The sequence below is a fragment of the Lagopus leucura genome, unplaced genomic scaffold (assembly GCF_019238085.1).
Source record: "Lagopus leucura isolate 7727_CA_CO unplaced genomic scaffold, USGS_WTPT01 Super-Scaffold_1, whole genome shotgun sequence".
Lineage (NCBI taxonomy): Eukaryota > Metazoa > Chordata > Aves > Galliformes > Phasianidae > Lagopus > Lagopus leucura.
Window position 1 is genome coordinate 9048802 of NW_024962250.1, and position 21384 is coordinate 9070185.

The 21384-nt window shown below is 39.2% G+C and overlaps 1 protein-coding gene and 1 long non-coding RNA gene across 6 annotated transcripts; one reads left to right on the top strand and one right to left on the bottom strand.

Moving 5' to 3' along the window:
* Window positions 1–708: 708 nt before the first annotated feature.
* LOC122175466 (photoreceptor outer segment membrane glycoprotein 2) lies at window positions 709–20904 on the top strand. Of its 4 annotated transcripts, none has more exons than XM_042863165.1 (5): window positions 709–1037; window positions 7878–8115; window positions 11958–12630; window positions 15372–15618; window positions 17018–20904. In XM_042863165.1, exons 3-5 carry the CDS (start codon window positions 12050–12052, stop codon window positions 17282–17284), a joined length of 1095 nt encoding a protein of 364 aa, XP_042719099.1. In that variant the 5' UTR covers window positions 709–1037; window positions 7878–8115; window positions 11958–12049; the 3' UTR covers window positions 17285–20904. The 4 variants fall into 4 exon arrangements, with proteins under 4 accessions (XP_042719099.1, XP_042719093.1, XP_042719108.1 ...); XM_042863159.1 differs by having other exon boundaries at window positions 709–1033; XM_042863174.1 differs by lacking the exon at window positions 7878–8115 and having other exon boundaries at window positions 709–1033.
* LOC122175489 lies at window positions 1410–19813 on the bottom strand. Of its 2 annotated transcripts, none has more exons than XR_006177419.1 (5): window positions 19595–19813; window positions 7065–7216; window positions 5449–5560; window positions 4109–4203; window positions 1410–2163 (listed from the first exon to the last, which is right to left on the bottom strand). It is a non-coding gene; the product is annotated as an uncharacterized LOC122175489 (long non-coding RNA). The 2 variants fall into 2 exon arrangements; XR_006177418.1 differs by having other exon boundaries at window positions 5449–5619.
* Window positions 20905–21384: the final 480 nt, after the last annotated feature.

Below are 21384 nucleotides of genomic sequence, written 5' to 3' on the forward strand. Positions count from 1 at the left end.
GCGGCGACGGCCTGCGGGCAGCGGGGCGGGGGGAGGCTAGAGAGGAGGCCCCCGGCCCAGCCTCCGCCCCGTGGCGTGCGGCGCGGTCTCTATAGCGACTGCGGTGCCGGGCGGGAGCCGGCCCGCCCGCGGGGAGGGGTAACTGATGCGCGCGGCGCCGAGGGCCGCTGGGAGAGTTACGGGCGGCCCGCGGCCCAACCCGCTGGCGTTAACCCGCGAGCCGCCGCCATCCCTGCGGCGGTCCCGCTCCCAGCGCTGCCACGCCGCTACCGCCGCCGCGGTCTCCCTTCCCCTGCCGCGGCGCCACCGAGTCCGCCGCGCTCCGGCACCCGCCCGCCGCCATGCTTCCGGAGCGCCGATTGGGTGGCCTCGGAGAATTCTGCCAGCCGATTGGCTCTCGGCCGGGTCAGTCACGGCGGCAGAGGCGGGCACACACGAGGCGGCGCTGAGCCCCGGGTTGGTTGAGATTCCCGGAGCCCCGCTATCCGCCCCCGCGCAGCCTCGGGGCCGCAGGGCCCTCTGGGCAATGCAGTCCCCGGGCGGGGCCACCGCCGCCGTTATTCGCGGCCGTTCTGAGGGAGCGACGGAGAGCCGGGCGGCTCCGCGCCGCAGCGTGCGGGAGCCGCATTCCCCCGCTGCAGTGTCGAGCTTCGCCTCGCGGCAGCGCGGGGCCAGCCGGACCCCGGTGTCGCCGGGGGTGCCCGAGGCTTAGGCGGGAGGGGACCCGTCCCCGCCAAAAGCAGGAGCCGCCCACCTCGAGCAGCCGGGCTGGCACCCCGGGCTACGCGCTGAGGCAGCGGAAAGGCACTGGTGCAGCTTGGCCACCGGCCGGCACGCTCGGTGAACGGTTCGGCTCCAGAGCGTGACTCCTCCTTAGAGGCAAGAAGCTCCAGCCCTCTGAACGCCGTCGGTACGTGCGGGCACCACGTAACGGCTGGCAGGACGGGTCCGTAGGCCGCAGCGGCAGCCCGGCAGCCAAAGACCCGTCCCGTGGGAAGGACAGACCTGGCCTGAACCCAGCAGCCTGCGTGAAGTGGGTAACACACTGCAGTCTTACGTTCACGTGAAGTTTTCTTTGAAGGGAGGAAAAAAAGGATTTAAATTTCCCTTGTGCCAGGCCGTGAAGATGATGACAGTGCGCATAATTGAGGCTCTCTTCAGTCACTGCAAGGAGAGCTTAGTCAGGGAGTAGGGTTAGAAAGCAGCGTCTCCTACTGCTGCTTTATGAGTAAGCAGGATCTGCGTGCTCCCACTGCACACCAGTGAGCCCCTAGCCGGAGGGCTGTGACCCCAACCTAACAGCAAAGCCTAACTGCCCTTAGCATTTCTAAGAGTCAGCTTCAGGCAGGTGTGTCTTCATTCAGAGAGAACCAGCTTGAGCAGCAGTACAGCAGCAGTAGCCACATGGATAGAGGTGATGAGGATTTATTTTTATGTATATATATGTATACATGCACATAATGTGTCCTTGCAAATGTTACTGGCACTTGAGATCACAGCTGCAGCTCATGCTGGTTTTGAGCTACAGTTCTTGAATACTTAATAGACCTAATCCTTTGGCTAGGCCCCAGCTCTTTGCGTACAACGTTCTGGGTCTAAATTTTCAATGAAAAAAGTTTCTAGGGTTTCTGGATACTGAGTTCATGTTCAGTGTGTACATTCTCTCTTTTTACTGTTGAAATAGTAACATTAGAAGGTACCAATGTTCTTATCCGTTGCTCAGCAGTTAAACATCATCACACAGGGAGCTCATTCCCCACGCCTTACTGTTCCCTAATTAACTCAGGTGCCTAAGTTGTACAGTTCTTCAGGAAAACTTTTTAAATTCAGTTATACAGAAGGGAAAGGCCTTAACAAACTTGTCTATCTGGTTTGTCTGTTTACCTATTTATCACTGTTAATCCAAGGGGCACAGTTTTCCTCATCAGTTTGTAACTTCACAAGTTAATTCACAGGTTCCAATATAACCACATTGGCATGCACAATATCACAAATATCCCACCATCAGCACACGTCTTCCACGTACCATTAGTCAGCATGTGCACTGCAAGCTGTAGAAGGCCAAACTCTTCTTTTTCCTTTGTCAGTTAGCTTTCAAGTTCTAGCAATGTGTTGTGTCACCTGTTTTCCATTTCCTGTGGAATCTTCTTAAGTAGACAAAACCTGCACGGTTCAAATAAAAGTCAAGCAGGGAAAAATGAACTAAAACTGAATCTTCTCAACAGGAAAATCTATTTCCACTTAAGTGCAGGAGGCCTTTACAAAAAGAACACAATCTTGAATTTACTGCTCCATGAATGTACCAAAGAGGTTCTTGAAATTCTACTATTACATTGCCAGTTCTAATTGGCTATTTCAGTGTAAAGGTGTGCAACTTTTTGCAGTTTAACTCCAACCTTGTTCTTTCCAACCCACCCTTGTGTTATCTTGGTAACTATCTTTGAATGGTAACTATCTGATATTCTGCAACATCCCTTTCACAATAATTTTGGAAGCTGGGGGACTAAAAGAGGAATTGACAGTAAGGAGTGTATCTAAATAGGATCTGTTATTGCTCCTCTGAGAGACAGACTAGAGGATGAGGTATGTGCATAACCAGTCTGACCCCACAGGGTACCTCATATGTTCTGATGTAACTGTACTTTTGTAAGGGAGTTTGTCGTGCAGTCTTTGAATCAATATATATGAGCAGAGAGCCACCTCTGCACCTGCACAGAATAATAATGCATGTCCCAGACCCTCACATAAAAGAAAGCTCTTAAAAACATACTCAAGTGCAGTAGCTTAACAGACAGAAAAGTTTAGCTCTGATGTAGCTGTGAATTCATCTAGTCATGTTTTGTATACTGGTACTTACATAGAAGGAAAAGAGGAAATAAGAAAGGCTTCAAGCTGTTATAGATCTTGGAGTCTATTTCTACTATGAATAAATTTTCATATGTACATTTTATCTTTGTCTGTGCCTGTAAAGAGCATACCTACATATTTATCTTTAGAACTATTATATCACTTCCATTATTTCCAAGAAACAAACTGAAATTAAGTTAATGTTTGTATCATAAATCATGCTAAAAATATCACTTTTATAGATAAATGGTCAAAAACAGAAGAAGGGGCAGCTCACGATTTGCAAAGTTTCTGAAACTCTTGAGTTTCAGATACTTTTGAGAGAATTTCATTTTGGGTTGGAGAAGAACAACTTCTAGAAAGAACTGTCTGCTGGTTTAGATGTCCAGACAGTTATATCAGCAGACAATCTGTTGATTACAAAACAGGGAAAAATTACTGAGGAATTTTTTCTTATTTAATTGTTGTAAAACACTGTGAATGGACACCACTGCATTTGTTTTGAAGATTTTTAAATGTCTCAGGTGGTCAGAAGGGCAAAGTCAGTCAGTAAAACACACTGTGTTTTGTCACAGATCAATCCAAAATATCTTTCTGTCTCTTTGCAATCTTGCTGCAGACCAGAACTCCAAAGCTAGAAAGTAAGAGGATTACTGTCAAATTATTCCCAATTCCAAAGGCACACCTCACAAAACTTTATTGTAACTGATTAGTCACTATGTAAAGCAAACAAATTTAGCATTTTTGTTGTGCTGGTAGGAAAACTGAGCTCCTACTGTATGGGTTGTTTTTTGGTTTTTTTTTTTCCATAGAGTGTGATTTCTAGACACAAACTGTCAGTAAAACATTATGTCACCACTAAAGGGACAGAGGGATCTTGGATCTTTTTCAGAAGAACACAGAAGAGCAGTGTCCAGTTCCTGTTTTTTTCCTACTCAACAGCTTCAGAATCATTATTCTCTTTTTTACAAACATCTCTTCACTGAATCTTTTTAAAAGAATACCAACTATCCAACAAGATGTCCTGAGTAACGTTGTTTAATTCCAGTATTATCTAGAGAGTGAGAAATGACATCAGCATCAGTTTTATAAAGCAAGAACAGGGAGGATTCATGGTTAGTATAGGAGGCCCTGTATTTTAGAAGAGAAACGTAAAATTGTATGTCTGAATATTTTGCTAGGAAACAAGAGGTTTATTGGCACTGTAGTGCACCAAAAGTATTGACGCTATGAGTTACGGAATTGAAAAAGGAAATTTTACCTCATTATGTAAAGGGAATTTTGTTTTAAGCCCTCATAATACACGTATAATTCCATTTTGCAGAAAGCTTCCTGAGGGCTGGCTTGCTGCAGTATCTAGGGAGTGAAGATGAAAAACAAAAATTGCTATATGGTCTCATTATGAATAAAGCTGTAAAAATTCTGGTCTTCAAAAAATAGTTATAGCCAAGACGGAAGGAGTTTTAGGTAACCAACCTAAAATACAGATTCACTTTCTGGCTTTACCGTAGACTGCCAGCCTGTTTCTAAGGTGAATACACCACTTCTGTACCTTAGTTTTCCATTTATAATGACTCACTGTGAGTCTGAAGTGGATGACTCAGAGCTTATGGACAGCGCGGCTACAAATGGACTGAAATCAGAGCCAGCTTCGTTGATACCTATTTGGCATTTCCTGGAACGTGCAGGGGCCCCAAGGACTACCAGTTAAAGAGCAATGCAGTTCATGCAAGACTGCTATAATTTCCCATTTGCCTGAAGTTGGGTTCTGCGTCCACATAGCTGTGAACTTTAAACATCTTAAAGTTAAAATTATAGTATTTCTTTCCTGATTCATTTCATCTGTGAAGAGCTTTTCAGGCAATGAAATAGGTTAAAAATATGATAAATTTGACTATGTTCTCAGTAAGCTCTGTGGCATTCTAGTGTACAAAGTGGGTTATTTCAAACTGCCATCTATCCTCATTACCTCTTGCCATGAGTTTTGACATTATCTCAGCCATCCCTGCAATTCCATAAGATTTTCAACTGTTGTTATATAATTTAGATCCCTTTGTCTAACTGCAAGAATCATAGGCACATCTAAATACCACTATATTCCTAAAAGTTCAGAAATGTAACTGAGAGATTAATATTCTGACCCAGTTGCTTTTATTTGCCCAATAACTTACACCTGTCAGCATCTACCAGGTCAAAAAAAAAAAAAAAAAAAAAGCACATGGTCTAAATTTCTTTTTTCAAGCCCCCTCCACGTTTATACAGGTTGGTGAGAATCTCTTCCTGTATATGAATTCTCCCTCTGAAGTGCTGACATACTGAGGAAAAGTTGTGTGATACTTGTGTCAAACTTAGTTTTAGTCCATTATTCCACAGTCTCTTTCTCATGAAATACCATTTGCATTAAACAGAAGAAAAAACTGAAAGGCACCTAAATACAAAATAGAAACATTAATTTTTGAAACCAAGATACAAAATATAGTTCTGCAGCATGCAACACCACTAGTAGGTATTTAATTGGTCTAACTCATAACATAGCTGCCCTTACAGACTTACATACGAATAGTAGTAAACAGATTGGACAAACACTTAATCCATTTATACCTCTTTCAGATCTGAAGCTGCAGGACAGAAATCTTCACTGTTAGTAGGATGCATGTTTTCTTTCTGCATCACTGGCTGACAGTTGACAGACCCACAGCTACAACTGCTCCTGCTGGGTTAGAAAATGCTGCTCAATCATTATGGTCTTGGTGTTCAGGTTTTCCAGAAGGTCTGTAATAAAGCAGCCCATCGTGACTAGTCATAGATGAGTATAAGACAACTGATGTGTGAATAATTCAATTCTGAATATTAACTTGGCAGCTGAAACAATTTTCCAGTGATACAGAACAAAAAGCACAAGTAGCACTGATTCTAATTCCATGAAGATTTAAGTTATTTTTTAAAATGATGCATTCCTGAGCTTCCATTACTGACTGAGTGACCTTTAATCTTATCTCTCTAGCTGAAATTAAGTTACTTGCTTTGCACTGTAGGAAAAAAAACCTACATACAGCAGCACTGCCACCTTCTGCTTGCTTTTTTTCATGCATGTGAGAACTGGGCTCATATTGCAAAGCAACAGGTCAGATTCGTTTTTCTTCTAGTAGGTGTCTCGGGCAATAATGCTATTTCTGATACTCAGGGATAACACAGGTCTTTTTTAAAAATAGTGTTTTTAAAATGCTTTTTTAAAAGCATTATCTGGGCAGAAAAAAAAATTGATCCAGGATTGCTAATACACCACATCCCAGTCAGAGCAGTAGCTCAAAAATCCCAAGTAAGCTTGTACATTTTGTACACATATACAGTTGCACATTCCACAGGGAATATATGCTGAATACGATCCACATATGTACACAACTGAACAGATGTGATGTATTCCTTGCAGTCTGCAAAAGTATAGAAAACCTAAAGCATAAACAATCCACGTGCATAGGATAAACTTAGTTTGGCTAGGTGTATTTGATCACCTGCAAGCATTAGCCTGATTCACATGCAGTAAGGGTCCCACACGTAGCACAGATACTCCAAATCTGAAGTTTCCTGAGTATGCAGTACATTAGCACATAGGCAAGACAGAACTAGAAGCCCTTCTTCAGATATTCTCCTTAAAAACGTAAGGCTATGGAAAACTGTTTGTTTGTGAAAGGAAGATGCCAGCAAAATGCACATGGAGTACGACTCCACGCACTCCCATACACTTAAGGACGCTGCGGTTTGAATCTGCTATGCGGTTCTAGATATTGCTTTGATGGATGGAGCTTTCAGCATAAGCATTAGTTATGAGTTTGATCGTATCAGAAAAAGAAATCAAAAAGACCGTCTCACTGTATGTCTTTATCCTACTGAGACATGTCCTTGGTTTTTTCACCTCATGGAGGCACAGTGATACTGGCAGTGATGAGCCTTTCTCTTCAACAGTGTCACATATAAGATTATGACTTCTAGCAAGTAAGCTAAAAGTTTTTTTCTTATAGCAGTGTGCTTAGGTACAGTAATCTCTGCTTTACTCAAGACTTTGAAGAACCGAGCTGCACTGATAACTCATCTTCCACTTTTCCCTGATAATAAGCACAATATTCATGCATGCAAAGGGATGTTTACCCTTAGAAAAACCCTACAGCATAAGCAAGGTATATTCCCAGAATTCCCATGCTTTTTCCAAGGATACTTACATTCACATTACAATCACATTGTATTGCTTATCATCAGCTGGGAGAAGACAGTTAATGCTTCTGAGGCTATCCATATTCATGACAGTCTGTGGTGCACAGCCCTTGCAGTCGCTTGTGCTCCCTGAACCATTGTGCTAAAGGTATTATAAACCCTATAGAACAAAACAGGGCTTTCTTAGTGACTCATCCACTATCACCACTATCATGATCAAGCACTGCAAACTCAGCTTGCTGCTGCTTCTGCAGCCAGTTCAACTCAGCCAGCAGATTGACAGCTCTGAGCAGAGCTCAGAAATGACAGAGGAGGATAATATGCATTTGCTTCTGGCTTGGCTAAAGCTTCTAAGAATCTAGGAGAGAGGTTTCTGTTGGACTGCTCTTGAATCTGTAAAGTTTCCAAAGCCAGAATCTACTGTGAGTCATATACAATGAACTAATTGTCTCTGGTTACTTGAATTTATCTCACAGTCAGCCAATACACAGTGAGAGGTGACCAGTTCCATACAAAGCAACAACATACAGAATCATGGATAAGTTCTATCATAATTAATGCCTTAATGCTTTAAAATTTAATTAATCATAATTAAATCTTAATTTGCTCTTTCACAGAACCACAGTTTCATTATTCTCTCTCCCAGACTCATATTTATTGATAATTTGTTATTTGTTGTTGTTATGAAGACATTAACAAATAGTGATGAAATCTCTGCTTCTTACTAGCCCAAACTCGTGAGGAATAAAAAAAACATTATCATAAACTCAACTGGTCACTGAGGTCTCAGTTCACACTCAGTTAATCGGCCTGTTTTGCAGGATTGAACCCAGTGGCATAAGAACCTTGAAATACGATTAGAGATGCAAGGGAGATTAGCACGGGCAAGAGAGTTGAAGTCTTTCACCATCTCCATTGGTGTGTCAGCATAAAGACAGAACTACACAGACATCAGGAAATCAGTACTTTGCCCTTCCTCAGGATGCCAGATCCAGATATTTTCTCCCATGAACTCAGCAAGGTGCCAGTTTTGTGACCTCACCCAGTCCTGTGAAGCAGGTTAGTTGTTTCTTTTGCAATAAGTTAATATTAAATCTGTGCCTAGCTAAAAGGGCCATTTTAGCAAAATCAGTGAGATAAGACGTAAATTGTCTCTAAAAATTTAGCTTGCTATTTTGTCATAAACTACATCAAATAAGTACATTTTATGAGCAAATAAAAAGCTGCAATGTGTGTTGTTGTATGTTTGAAATCAAAGGAACAGGTAAGTGGCACCTGGAAAGTAAACAGCTACATTGTGCTGAAGTTCAAATTTAGTTCAAATTTAGACAAGAAAAGCTCAAGAATAGGATTGGTGATGTGGGAAAGATCTCCACATTTATTGGTGTTCTGTTGAAAGAAATGTTCCTCCCTTTACAGAATAAAGTCCAGCCTTCTTCCCCACTGCAAGGTGGGAAAAAATGTATGTACACACTATAATTCTGGAGTGGCTCATATGAAATACTGAGGTGTGCTTCCAAAAACTTAGGCAGGTTAATTCCTCTGATCTGCTAGGAGCACACGTGACTTTGCAGTAGTCTCACAGATAAAATTTGGAGAAGAGTATATATGCATTGCAGAATAAGACAGTGACACTTCTAGTTTAAAATTGTGCTTCTGTTCTTCCACCTGGAAAAACGTTTCTTTGCAGCACACAAAACAACTAATATGTGGCAGTGCTGAATAAATATATCCAACACTTCACTGAATAGTCAGGGATATAAAAACATTATGGTATATTTAAAGAATTTGTTATAAAGGGAAGAGAGTCTTCATATTACCTGAAATAAATGCAGTAAATATTGGTGCTAAAAAAACAAACAGAAGCTGGGTACACTTCTAAACCTGGTGTTGCCAAAGACTAATTTGTCAGGAATAAATGAGGTAAGTTGTTCCTCTGTCCCAGACTCAAGGCACTCATTGTATGAGAAGCACAGTGCTGAAGATACTTTGCAATTCCAGCTCTACCAGTGACAGCCAGGGTCAGACAATAAACGGTCACTGCACTGCACCTACCTCTGTTTCCCTCTTGTGGTATGGCTTATGTGAAATAGCTTGTGTTAGGCAAATTTTCTACTGCTGAAGAACTATGGTGCAAGTACCTCTATTAAATGAATGTGAATACTCTATACATTCTGGTCTTGTAATTAAAATTTCATCAAGAAAGCTTGAAATAGCATTTGAGAACTTATTGAAGGCACAGAATTACTTGTTTTTGCACATGGAAGTTCCAGGTTTTTAGCTTTAGTCATCTGAGGACGGGGAGGGAGCTGTAGGACAATAACTACACAAGACTGACTGTGTCTCTTTATGAAAGTCAGCTTCAGATTTCTTTACGGCTAAAATACTATAATAGGAAGCCTAAAATTTACATCCTCCAAAATAAAAAACAGCAGATTAAGTGAAAACAGTAACTTACAAACTTTGTTCAAATGTTAAAGCAAAAGATCTTCACCAAGTCACTACCTTTTGGTGTGACACTGCTAACTGAATGCTTGTCTAACAATTTAGAAGCATTTTGCAAATAGATACATTTCACAGAAATGAAGAGCGATGTATTCACAAACCCCAGGTGCAGAATGTGAAGCCTGTATCAGCAATTTCATAACAACAGATTCCCTCTACTGCATGCTCAGAGACTTGAGTATTCAAAGCAAAGACTATTTGCAGCAGCCATTTACAGCTATTTCAGTTTAAGTCATGAACTGCTTAACTGGTGAAGCAGTTAAGGCTACTGTCTGCAGGCTTAGCAGACAGGCTGTCAGCTGAATTGCTATGGTGGCTTAATCCTGTTCCAGCAAAGTATGATCCTTTTGAAAGAGGGCTGTATTTCATGTATATTCATGTATATTCATGTATTTCATGTATATTTCAAGTATTTCATGGGAGAGTAGTGTGAAAAAGGTACTGTTACTGTATGAATATTCTCCAGACTTCTTTGTACAGAGATCTTTATAAAAAAAAAAGTATTTCACCATGATAAGCAAAATAATGATAACAATATTACCAGAATAAATACTCAACAATAATTGATAATCAGCCTTAATCATTAAACAAGGCACCTGTTTTTAAAACCAAGAAGCGACAATAGCCTAAACCTCTTCAGTATTTTTCCTTACTGGCTTCATTTCCATTTGCACAGTATTCTGCATATTGTGCAAGAGATACACAGAGGTGAACAGTTTTAAAGGAAATCAATTTTCTCTCTATACACAGCAAAAATAAATGCAACATGAATAATTTAGATATCATAGCCATTCAAATGTTTTAATATTCAAATCACATCCTAATACGAAAGGAAGAACCTGTACAAACAGAATTGATTCATTCCAACACACACATGAAATCACCATGGTATCATTGCCTCTTTTAACTGCACTCTGCAGCAGTCTGCTTGCCTAATATTAAGCTTCATTGCAGCTGTGGACCCTTTGATGGGCAGTGTATAGCCCCTACTTCTGGAACGTTTGTCTGCAGGTGGTTTTCATGCTGTTTTAACATAAGTAGTAAGCTTAAAAGCAAATATGCATGAATAAAGCTGCTTACAATTCCTTCTTTCCTCAAATTATAGGATTATGTTTTACTGTTTATAAATGCATTTATAAATGTTTATAAATGTTTATAGTAGCAGAATCCACAAGGGTGACATAGAATCATGTAAATATATATTTGTATAATATAAAATCACTAATGAAAATTACTGAATTAGAACATAACCATGCTGAGAGCAGGTTTTGTGAGCAGGAAAGGAGTTCTTCACGTGTTAAGGAAAGGCAATCACAAAGCATCAGAAGCTATAAAGGACAGCAAGAGATCACCATTTAATCCTGAGGTACTGCAGCATAGTTCTGCATTCACATCACGTACACTGAAAACATACTGTCTCCAGCTCTAGCAGGTTTGTGTCTTGGACTGCTTCCTGCCTGTGAATGTGATGTAACTGCAGAGGTACAAAGAAGTCAGTAGTAGTCTTATAGAAACCATAACGATACAGAGAAGCAAGGCAAAATGTGATGGAAAAGATAGTTCCTTAGATTGGCTAGTTGCTGGGGAAAAGATGACAGATCTTGAAACTCAGAAGCCATTCTTTAGGTGTGAAAATATTAAATTTGAAACTAGGTGCGTATGGGTGGTTGTGAGAAATTGAACTTATCTTATGCCCATCACTGTGTGTTTTGAGAGAAAAATGTGACTATGGATTATCTGGGCAAGTTAGGAAAGGACAGTACCTTTCTTACTTACCAGGACATAATACAGGTGCATCAAAAACAAGATAATAAACTCCTTTTGGCAACCCTGGACTCTGGAATGTTTACACAAGAGAATGGAAATGATTCCAATGGACTGTGAAGTCAAGGCTGCTGCAGAAAGTGCAGCCATTAAGAGACTTCCGCAGCAATTCTTTTCCCGAAAATAATTCTTCATGGAAAAAGGCTTATATGGTTACACTATATTTATCTGCCTGCTTATCCAGCTTTTAAACCTACATACGGCCATGACACAGTAATCTAAGAATTATAATTTCCCAGAATCAAGAAAATGACAGGAATGTGTAGAACAAGAAAGCATCATTAGGCTTCTGAAGGGAAAAATCAGTGAGCAGATCAGCTCACTTCAGAAAATCCACACAGAAGACTGCTCTCGAGATGAAAATGCATAGAAATCCACCATTCGTTGTGTCTAATGGTCACTTGTTTTTAGTTGATCTAGTCTAATTTCGTAAGAGGCATTGTATGAAACTTAAGCAAGACCTGGGGCACTCCCTTGGCAAGTCTCAGGTGCGTGAGGCAGTACAGGAAAATCTTGGTAGGCTTTATAAATAGCCAGTCAAACAGACATTAATCTCTCTCTCTCTTCTTCAGATTTCTACTGCATGCCTTGGATACATGCTTCTAAGCAGCTTATGGGCTTTCCGTGACCTACGCTTCTTTTCCTAATGCTGATCTGACTGACTATGGCTGTCCTCAAAGTAAAATTCACCAAAACTAAGAGGGACAAACTGGCTCAGATCCTATGGATCCTCAACTGGGTTTCTGTAGTGAGTGGGATCATTCTCTTCAGTCTTGGCCTCTTTCTGAAAATAGAGATCAAGAAGCGCAACGAAGTGATGGCAAAAGGGGACATCAACTCTGTTCCCAACATGCTGATCTCTGTAGGAGTCATAGCATGTGTCATCAACTTTTTGGGGGGCAAAATCTGCTACGACTGCTCAGATGCCAACAAGTTCTCCCGATGGAAGCTAATTATGTTCCCATACATCATATGTACCTTCTGTTTTACTTTCTGCATCCTGTTGGGTGCACTCATGTGCTATACCATGAGGAATGAGCTGGAAGAATCTCTCTATCTGGGACTGAGGGATGCTATTAAGTTCTATAAGGACACAGACATACCTGGAAGATGTTTCTTAAAAAAAACAGTGGATATGTTACAAATTGGATTCCAGTGCTGTGGAAACAATGGCTTTAGAGACTGGTTTGAAGTTCAGTGGGTATCTGCTCGTTACCTGAACATGGCTTCTAAGGAAGTTATGGAGTAAGTATTTACTAGTTCTAATGGAAAAATCTAGGGAAAAAAAATCCTTCAAGAAGGACTAGAATTGATCAGGAACAGTAGTGTCAAAAGATCGAGACATATTGACATTAAAGAGAACACAGTAAGACTGATTTCTTTTCTGCCCAAAATGCTAAGCAGTATTCCCTCCTTACATGACAACTTGTGGCTAGGTTTCTCTCAAAGATCCATCTGAATAATTGCTAACAAGTCTACCTCAATATATAATGTAATCATATGCATATTTACAAACACTCTGGTACTTCAATGTAAATTCCTAGTAAATAATAGCAGTAAGACTCAAAACTACTTGTTTCTCCTAAAAACACAAATACGGAAGTGATCAGGCCAAAAAGATCTTTCTGCTTATACTTAATCACTCTGAGTTTCTAGCATACACTTCACAGAGCCAAGTATCACCAAACTGTAGACTGACAACGTTACTCCTTAAATATGTTAAACACATACATAATGAAAAGTCATCTTTTGATAACTTTTTAAGGATACTAAGCAATGCAACGATACGCTTTCCTTTTTTAATGTAGCAAATTATCTACCTAAAGATTTCAGTCATAAAGAGTTGTTAAAAGAAAAAAAAGATTTTCCTACCAATACATCATGCATTCAATCCTAAACATCGAAAAATTTTCCCTTCACATTTCCCTTCACATACCAGACTAGAATTCAGGTTCAGATTTACATGTTCACATGTCAACACCGTGTACCTTGCAGTAAAAAAGTAGAAAAACCCTTGATATTTGTTCTTATGTTGGTGCCTCACAGAATTGTGAAGTGATATTCTCAAAACAAGGAGTGATAATTTCCATAGACAACAGTATTTTAGAAGGTAGCAGTCAAAAATACAAGAAAAAAAAGTAGCAGATAATCCAATATATATCTTCAAAAGCTGAAAAAGTCTTCACTGATGAGAGCCAGGTAGCTATATATTCTTAGGAAAAATAAATACAAAAGTTTAAATGGCATTTAAGGAATACTCTGCTTTGTTGAAAAAGAGGGAACAAAGCCAGATGAAAGAAGGCCAGTGATCTTCTTTTAACAGAACTTGTAACTTGAAGATGGCCCTACAGCAAAGCATATAAACAGAGATGCAAAGATACCAAAGGACAGGACCTGTGAAACAAGGACATCAGCATGCATTAGGCAGTTGGCTAAGGAAATAACAAGCTTTAGAACAGATGTTCTAAAGGAAGATGTTAGAGAGCAATAGTGACACAAAGCAAACTAACTCAAGGTGTTTTAAATCCTTGTTCTACTCTGAAAAGTCATAAGACAACAAATATAGTCTGCAGGAACTTACAGTAGTACCCTATTGTATGGATATAGGTAAAACATTACTTTTTATTTCTGTGAGCCACGTACTAAGAGTAATGTTTTGTCCAACTGAACTCAGTTTTCATCTACAAAGTCACCTGTGCTCTGCCAACATTCTGGAAATACAGTTAATTTTTCTTATCCCCATGTAGAAAGAAGACAATACATGAAGAAGATAAATACAGAACAGAACTTCTACTGCATATAAACTAGATAATCTCATCTCAATCGCTAGAATCAAAGTTGGTACCAATACTCAAAGTATAGGCAAATCATACTATGATTTTCACAACCTTGTAGGGAAACATTTGGTAAGAAATCACTAGGACCAAAGTCCAGCTTGTAATGTTTAGAGAGGGCGGAGAAGGAATCAGACTTCTTTGTTTTATCTTGTAGTGCTATGACAGTTAGTACTTGGTAGATTAAGAGGCAAAGCAGTTGAGAACTGACATACTTGACTTAATAAGAATCTCTACGGAACTGAACTTTTCACCTTCCTTCGTAATCCTCTTCTCTTCCCTCCATCACTTCATTACCAATGCCACAACATCACAAAAAACAGAGTCCATCTATGGGAGCAGTACAAGGATGAAGCAGTTCACAGCACTACAATCCTATCATTGCTTTGGTTAGGCAAAAATAATCTTTTTATAGTCTCATAAGCAACTTTTGCTTCATAGTTTCATTACAATTTTGAAATACAACAGTAGTTAACATCTTACTTTCTCAGTTTTTGTTACTGAGCTCTCCCCTTCCAGCAATATCCAGATACAACTTCCTTCAGTTTGTTACAAGGAAATACAATGGCAAGGGGAACACAACCAAACTCTGGAACTGTTACCATTTACAGCAGAAAGAAGTCTATCACCTTCTCACATACATGGCAGGAAAAGAGGAAAAAAAAAAAAAAAAAAAAAAAAAGCTTCAGATCAGAAGTGAAGCTTAAGAGCTAGCTTAAGTGATTGTATTTCAACCATTTCAGATGCTGTCCTATTGTTTTAGTTTACATGACTGAAACATACAGCATTAGACTTGTTCAGGTAAAAGCCCCCATTTCACAACCAACCCGTCTTCCTCTTCATTTTCTGTACAGTTTCTTTTTCCCCACATTTTGGCCCTCTTTTCTGTACCTCTGTGGCTCCCCTCATTTTTCTACATCATTTTGCCTATATCACTTACACTGTTTGTACACTTAATTCTATTTTCAGTTGATTGTGTTCTTTCACATTAGTTTCCCTGCTTCTGTTACTTGGAGCAAGTTGGCCACAAAGTGAAGAGCTAGATGTTAAAAAGAAGAGTCATTATGCCTAACTTGCTCCTCAGTGGGAAACTACGGATGCATCCTGCTGCAGATACCACAGTTGTAATGCAAACTTTCTGTCCTTTTGCAGCCGTTTCAAGAGTAATGTTGATGGGAAGTTCTTAGTGGATGGAGTACCCTTCAGCTGCTGCAATCCAAGTTCCCCACGGCCCTGCATCCAGTACCAGCTGACAAACAACAGTGCCCACTACAATTATGATTTCCTGACAGAGGAGCTCAATATCTGGATGAAGGGGTGCAGAGAGGCCTTGCTGGACTACTACACAGCTATAATGAGATCTATTGGTATTGCGGCATTGCTTATCTGGTTGTTTGAGGTAAGCCTCATGAAAATGCTCTGTGTTTGGTATATCAGGGATTTCCTGCTCTCCAGGATGGGGAATAAATATGCTGTAACATACGAGGAGTGTAAGAAGCACCTCAACATCTAAAACAAGTCCATAAGGACTTCAGCAATGCTGCAGGACTTTCCTCTAACGCACAGTTTGCACAAAGCATCCAGTAGAGAAGCAAATCTCATTGAAGATGAGAACTACTAGAAGTGATGCACATAATTCTGGATATTTAGAGCTTTTTCAACAGATTATGGCATATTCACTTTCCTAGAACATTTACAGGGCAGCATGCAGGATAACACATGCACTAACACAATTAATAGGTGGAAGGCACGAGACTGTTAAAAGGCGATTTTTCTTAAGAAAGAGTATTAAAAATGTGAGACAGACTTATGCTGAATGTATGAATGCCTTCCACAGCCAAAATTGAGCATAAATATAATAGCTCAAAAATTCCCTTATAGATAGCATAGCTTTACCACATAAACATGGAATACATTTTAGGTATAGACTAGACTACTTATTATGCAGTCAAAATAAGCACTTCAGTGGCAAGTATATACATTTGCAAAAATGCAGTCTTTCTATTAGTGCCTGTAAAGAAAGTTGTCATCTCCACGCCAAGGATCACAATGGCATGGGCTTCTTCACTCTTTAATAGTAGATTTTTCTGATTATTACTCTATCGCATAAATATGAACACTATTAAAATAATTCAATGTAACAGTCCTCAGACAGTGCTAGATTGGGTGGTGATGGCAGAAACAGCAGACCTTTGGCAACTCATGGAAAAGTTGCTCACTTCAGTGTGACAAACAAGCTAGGCACACTGATCCTGATGCCAACGAGACCAATGAAAACTGTGTTTTATACCTAAACTCACACTTGAGCCTCTGTAGACCATCCTTCCTCATTTTCAGTGCACTAGCATGTAGGATGCATATTGCCTACTTAACGAACGAAACACCTTTGATGAAACACCAATTTAATGAATGTCAGTGAGGAAAGACTTCCACAAAGATTAACAGACTAGGATTTTTCATCCAGCCACTGATGTCCCCATTAATTGATCATCTATTTTGCACTGATTAGCCACAGTCTGAGGCTACAACATTCCCAGGTAATTCCAGGTATCTGTGCTCTAATCACATTAAGTGGGAATGCTATCTGAAGAGTGGGAGAAAAAACAGCAAAAAAGTTTCTCCTTGGTATTTTTTTTATTCAAAAACATGTAATTAATTGATTGTTTAGATACATAACTGGGAAAAAAAGCTATTTATTTTACTGAGAATTAGGTCTGTACATAATCAAGTTCAAAAGCTTAGTGGTAGGATCCAGACTGTAACTTAAGCTCTGTTTAAGCACTAACCTTTCCTTACAGCTCTCTGTACTTATTGGTGTTCGGTACCTACAAACAGCAATGAAGAACACTCTGCTGCGAGGAGATCTGCAGGGTGAATCGGATGGTTGGTTACTAGAAAACAGCTTTATGGAAACTGCCAAACACAACATCAATATTATCAAGAACCTTGGCAAAGCCAACCAGATCTCCACTGTCTCAGGCATGAATGACCCCAACATTAATGTTCAAAACACAAACTGTGACAAAAGCAATGTTACAGCAAAATCTATCCCTGCAGCCAGCTAGACAAGTCTTCAGCAAAATGATGGCTCAAGTGCAGTTTTGACATACTACAATCTTAGACACTGGACTTTCACTAATGGGAAAAAAAGCAGTATGATAACTGAACAAAAAATAGACTGGTTACAGCAACAGGATGTTGATGCTTCTTTGGCAGGATGTATTTTCTTTACCAATTCTAATGAAATTCTTGGTTTTTGTATGTGTACAAAACAGTCTTTTGAATTTTTCCCTCTTTGTCTCCCCTGCTTACACATTCCTGTCCTGGTCTGAATAGATCAGAATAATGATTATACATAACAGGGCTAACAGCTTGGATCAGTATGCTCTAGAGAGGATTGGTCTAGTTTGTGATTACTGTCACATCTTCAGAAATCCCAGCTGCAGAGAAATTTCAACAGAAATAACTTCTCTGGATAAAAAGGTTATTAAAAGAAAGAATGATCACAAACACAGAAATGAAGATTGCACTAAAGTCTAAGTTACAACAGGTAAATTTTAAGCCAAATTGAAGTATATTATCACTCCTCCAAAATAACTTATTAGCTAAGTAAAATTGAAATCAAGTTAAAGGCAACAAAAGTTGGTTTGTCTAGTGTATGTGACTTGTTTTGTTTTTTAACAATCTGAAGACAAACTTAGAGAAAGCCAGCTGGCCTGAAAGTTAGAGCACTATTAAAAGGAGTTCTCTGCTCAAAACCACTAATTGATAGCTCATACAGGATATTAAAACTCCAAGTAGCACGTGCTAGCACAAGAGTAAAAATAAGCAAATACTTCCCATAAAACAAATATTGATGGCCCCAGATGTTAAAAATGCTCATAATTTCAGGAGTAGCTATACAGATCCACAGGCTGGAAAACAAGAGATCATTTGCAACCAACAAAGACCAAGATAGATTGTCATCTCTCCCATCACATTCCTAGTACAGTGCTTATGAAGTTTGTATGTCAACGTACAGCACAAAAGCCTTTCTGTACTTGCAGTAACAGGATGCCTATGCTTAATTCATCAGTAATAATACGGATTTAAGTAGTAAAACATATAGATACAGAACAGAGGATAAAAAAAACAAAATATATTACTTGATATCTTGTGAATAACACACTATTTGAATATAACTTTGGTCAGTTTGTGCACTCTTTGTATATAATCAACAAAAAGGAATAATCCCATTGGTATGATATTCAAAGCAGAACTATTCTGCTCTTCAAATTGTACAAAATTAAGAGTAAAAACTACTTTACCTGTCCAACGTTGTTTTCTATGACACTACAGTAAGCAAGAATTATACTTTGTGTGATGGAATAATCTATATTGTAAGTCAAGCAAGCTATATGCATGATTGTAATTGCAAATGCAGTTGCATCACTTAAGTATGTTAAAAATAAAAATAGAGAGGTCTATACTACAGGTCTGTCTGTAGCAGTAACCGTAGCTGAGGTTTACAAGAAGCACACAAGAAGCAGGACCACTAGGAAATACTTTTTTCCTGACAAAGCTTCCTAACTTCCAGGAAACGGCATATTGTTAACTTGGTATGATTGTATATGAAACAAATGTTTTAATAACTCTCCATGGATTTTTTTTTCTATGAATTTGTATAGTGTTTTTTGTTTTTTTTTTTTAACCCATTCATGGTTTTCATATCCAAAACACAGATTTTGATTTCTCACAACTCAGCTCTGCATTTCTTGAAAAAGTGCTTTGCTTTTTGACTCCCTAACCTCAATGCATATCCCTTAATCTTTGCTGTAGGATGCAGCTGATAGTCATCCCTTATTTATTCTCTTCATGCTGTCCCTGATTTTACTGTCCTCTGTTAAAAAATCTCTGTCCAACCTTCCCAAGTTGAAGAAGCTGCTATTTAATCTTTCTGCCTATGGAAATTATTGCTCTTCTTTGGCAGTTTTTGTAACTCCTCACTATTCATGATTTTCAAATGAAAAACAAGGTAACACCGAGGATGTTATGAATTAAACTGGCTTTCTGTCTTTTTCCTAAGACTTCCTGTCATTGCTTGCTTTTTTGAAAGTCTGAGCATTTGGGTAACATTTTCACAAAGCCATCCACAAAAATATCAAGGCAAAAACCGATGCGTCATTCCTTCAAACATTTCTGAGAGCCAAAAATATCATTTCTGTACTACAGCTGTTATGCTGTTTCTAATTCTACCTAATGCCCTTGGGCACAATCCCGACTCCCTTTCTTTTCTATCTTTCCGTGTGGTAATGACAAAATTCCATAGAGCTTTATTACTGGACTGAAAAACGCCCAGCTTTTATGTCTCACTGAACTAAGAAAAGTACACCCACCTTTTAGACTATGAGACAAAACAAACTTCAGTGAACCTGGGAAAAACAATCCCAAAGGAAGCAGCTCGTTTGCAGAACACTCAGCACAACAGTTTCCTGAGCCTACCAGAAGCATTAAGATTAGATGATATAATACTGAAAAAGAATGAACATTGAAAATTGACATTTTAACATATTAAGGAGAAAGGCAGTCATATGCTGCAAATTAAACACTTTTCAACATAATATGATAAAAATGCAATTTTTACCTGTATTTTTTTTTCAGACCAGCATGCAGAGCATCACATGCTTCAGTAAATAAACAGTCATTTTTCCAGTAAAATTGTAATCCATCTATATTTGGAAAAAACAGTTCTAGGTTGCTTAATTAAATGATCACAATTAGGGAAGAAAAACAGAGTGACAAACAGAACTTTGGCTTCGTTAGGAAAAATGAATCAAGAGAACTTGATAGAAATAATTTAAAAAATAAAATACTTTAAAAACAAAAGCAAGGAATGGTTCAGCTTGATGAAAATGGTTGTAAGACATGGAATAAGAGCACAAACTCCTATTTTTAAAGGGGATTTTTGCTCAGTATTATACAAAAAATTTCCTGATGGCAAAACACATTTAACTTCAGAAGCAGATGAAACCTGGCATCACGTGCCACATACAATCTCTCCTGACCATTTATTTAGCTTACTGAATTACAACAGCTTTGTCCAGTTCTCTAGCAGAGGTCCCTGTTGGTCCTGAACTTGCTCTAAAAAAAATAGGTTCAGCAGAAGAGCGAGCTGAAACGACCACCCAGACCGAGTGCCTCTGTAAAATGACACAAAGCTAAAGCAGTACGTAGTGCTGTGCCACATCAGCACGAAGAGCAGTGGTATCAATAGCCGGCTACACTTTTCCTATAGTTCACACAGATTATTTTCACGTGAAGAGGACACATTTTTACCATAAGAAAGTAATATTTGGTTTGTCAATCTTTCTTTCAGTCAACTGCTGAAAAGTTGCAGAAACAGCTGTGTGAAAACTTGTGAAATTAACTTGTGTAATTAACTAAATTAATTACTGCCACTGTATAAAAAAAAAAAACCCTCAGGTAACAGTGCAGACTTTCTTTAATTCTCTGTAACATATAAAGACAAAGATGGCATTAGCAAGCCAAGCCTATAATCCGTAGCATCTGCTCAGATACAGAAATAAATACGATTTGTGGGACACTTCTTATCCTATTTGTTATTAATGCCTAATCCTGTCAGAATTAATAACAATACATTTGTGTAAGAAACTCCAGCAACTTCCAGAGCAAGGAATTTATCTCTATATAAGACTACAAAATCTTTTTATGGAGCTCTTCATAAAACTGGAACATTTTAATGTTCGGTTCCTGCTGAAGGCACTGCGATGGCTCCTGCAGGAACTGCAGTTATGATGCTCTTCCTTTAAAGCACTCTATTGCTGTACACTGATCATAAGGAAGAACATAATGAATCATATATGAATACCGCATATTAAGCATCACATTTGTTCTCCCTTAGAAGCTGGAAACCTCCCCAAACTGGTTTAACTGGTGTGTGATCATACAGTTCTCTCCAATACAACAAATAACATTGAAACCTGACAAATCATTTGGAACACATTTTATCAGTTTCCCACCATGGTAACAGTTTAGTCTCCACACATGATACTCTTACTCCACAGTTTAGAAAAATCAAAAAGGTATGAAAGCCCACATCACCTAGGTGGCTCTTACGAGGACTGTATCACATAAGTGGATGCTCCTGCTCCAGTCTGCTGCTTTA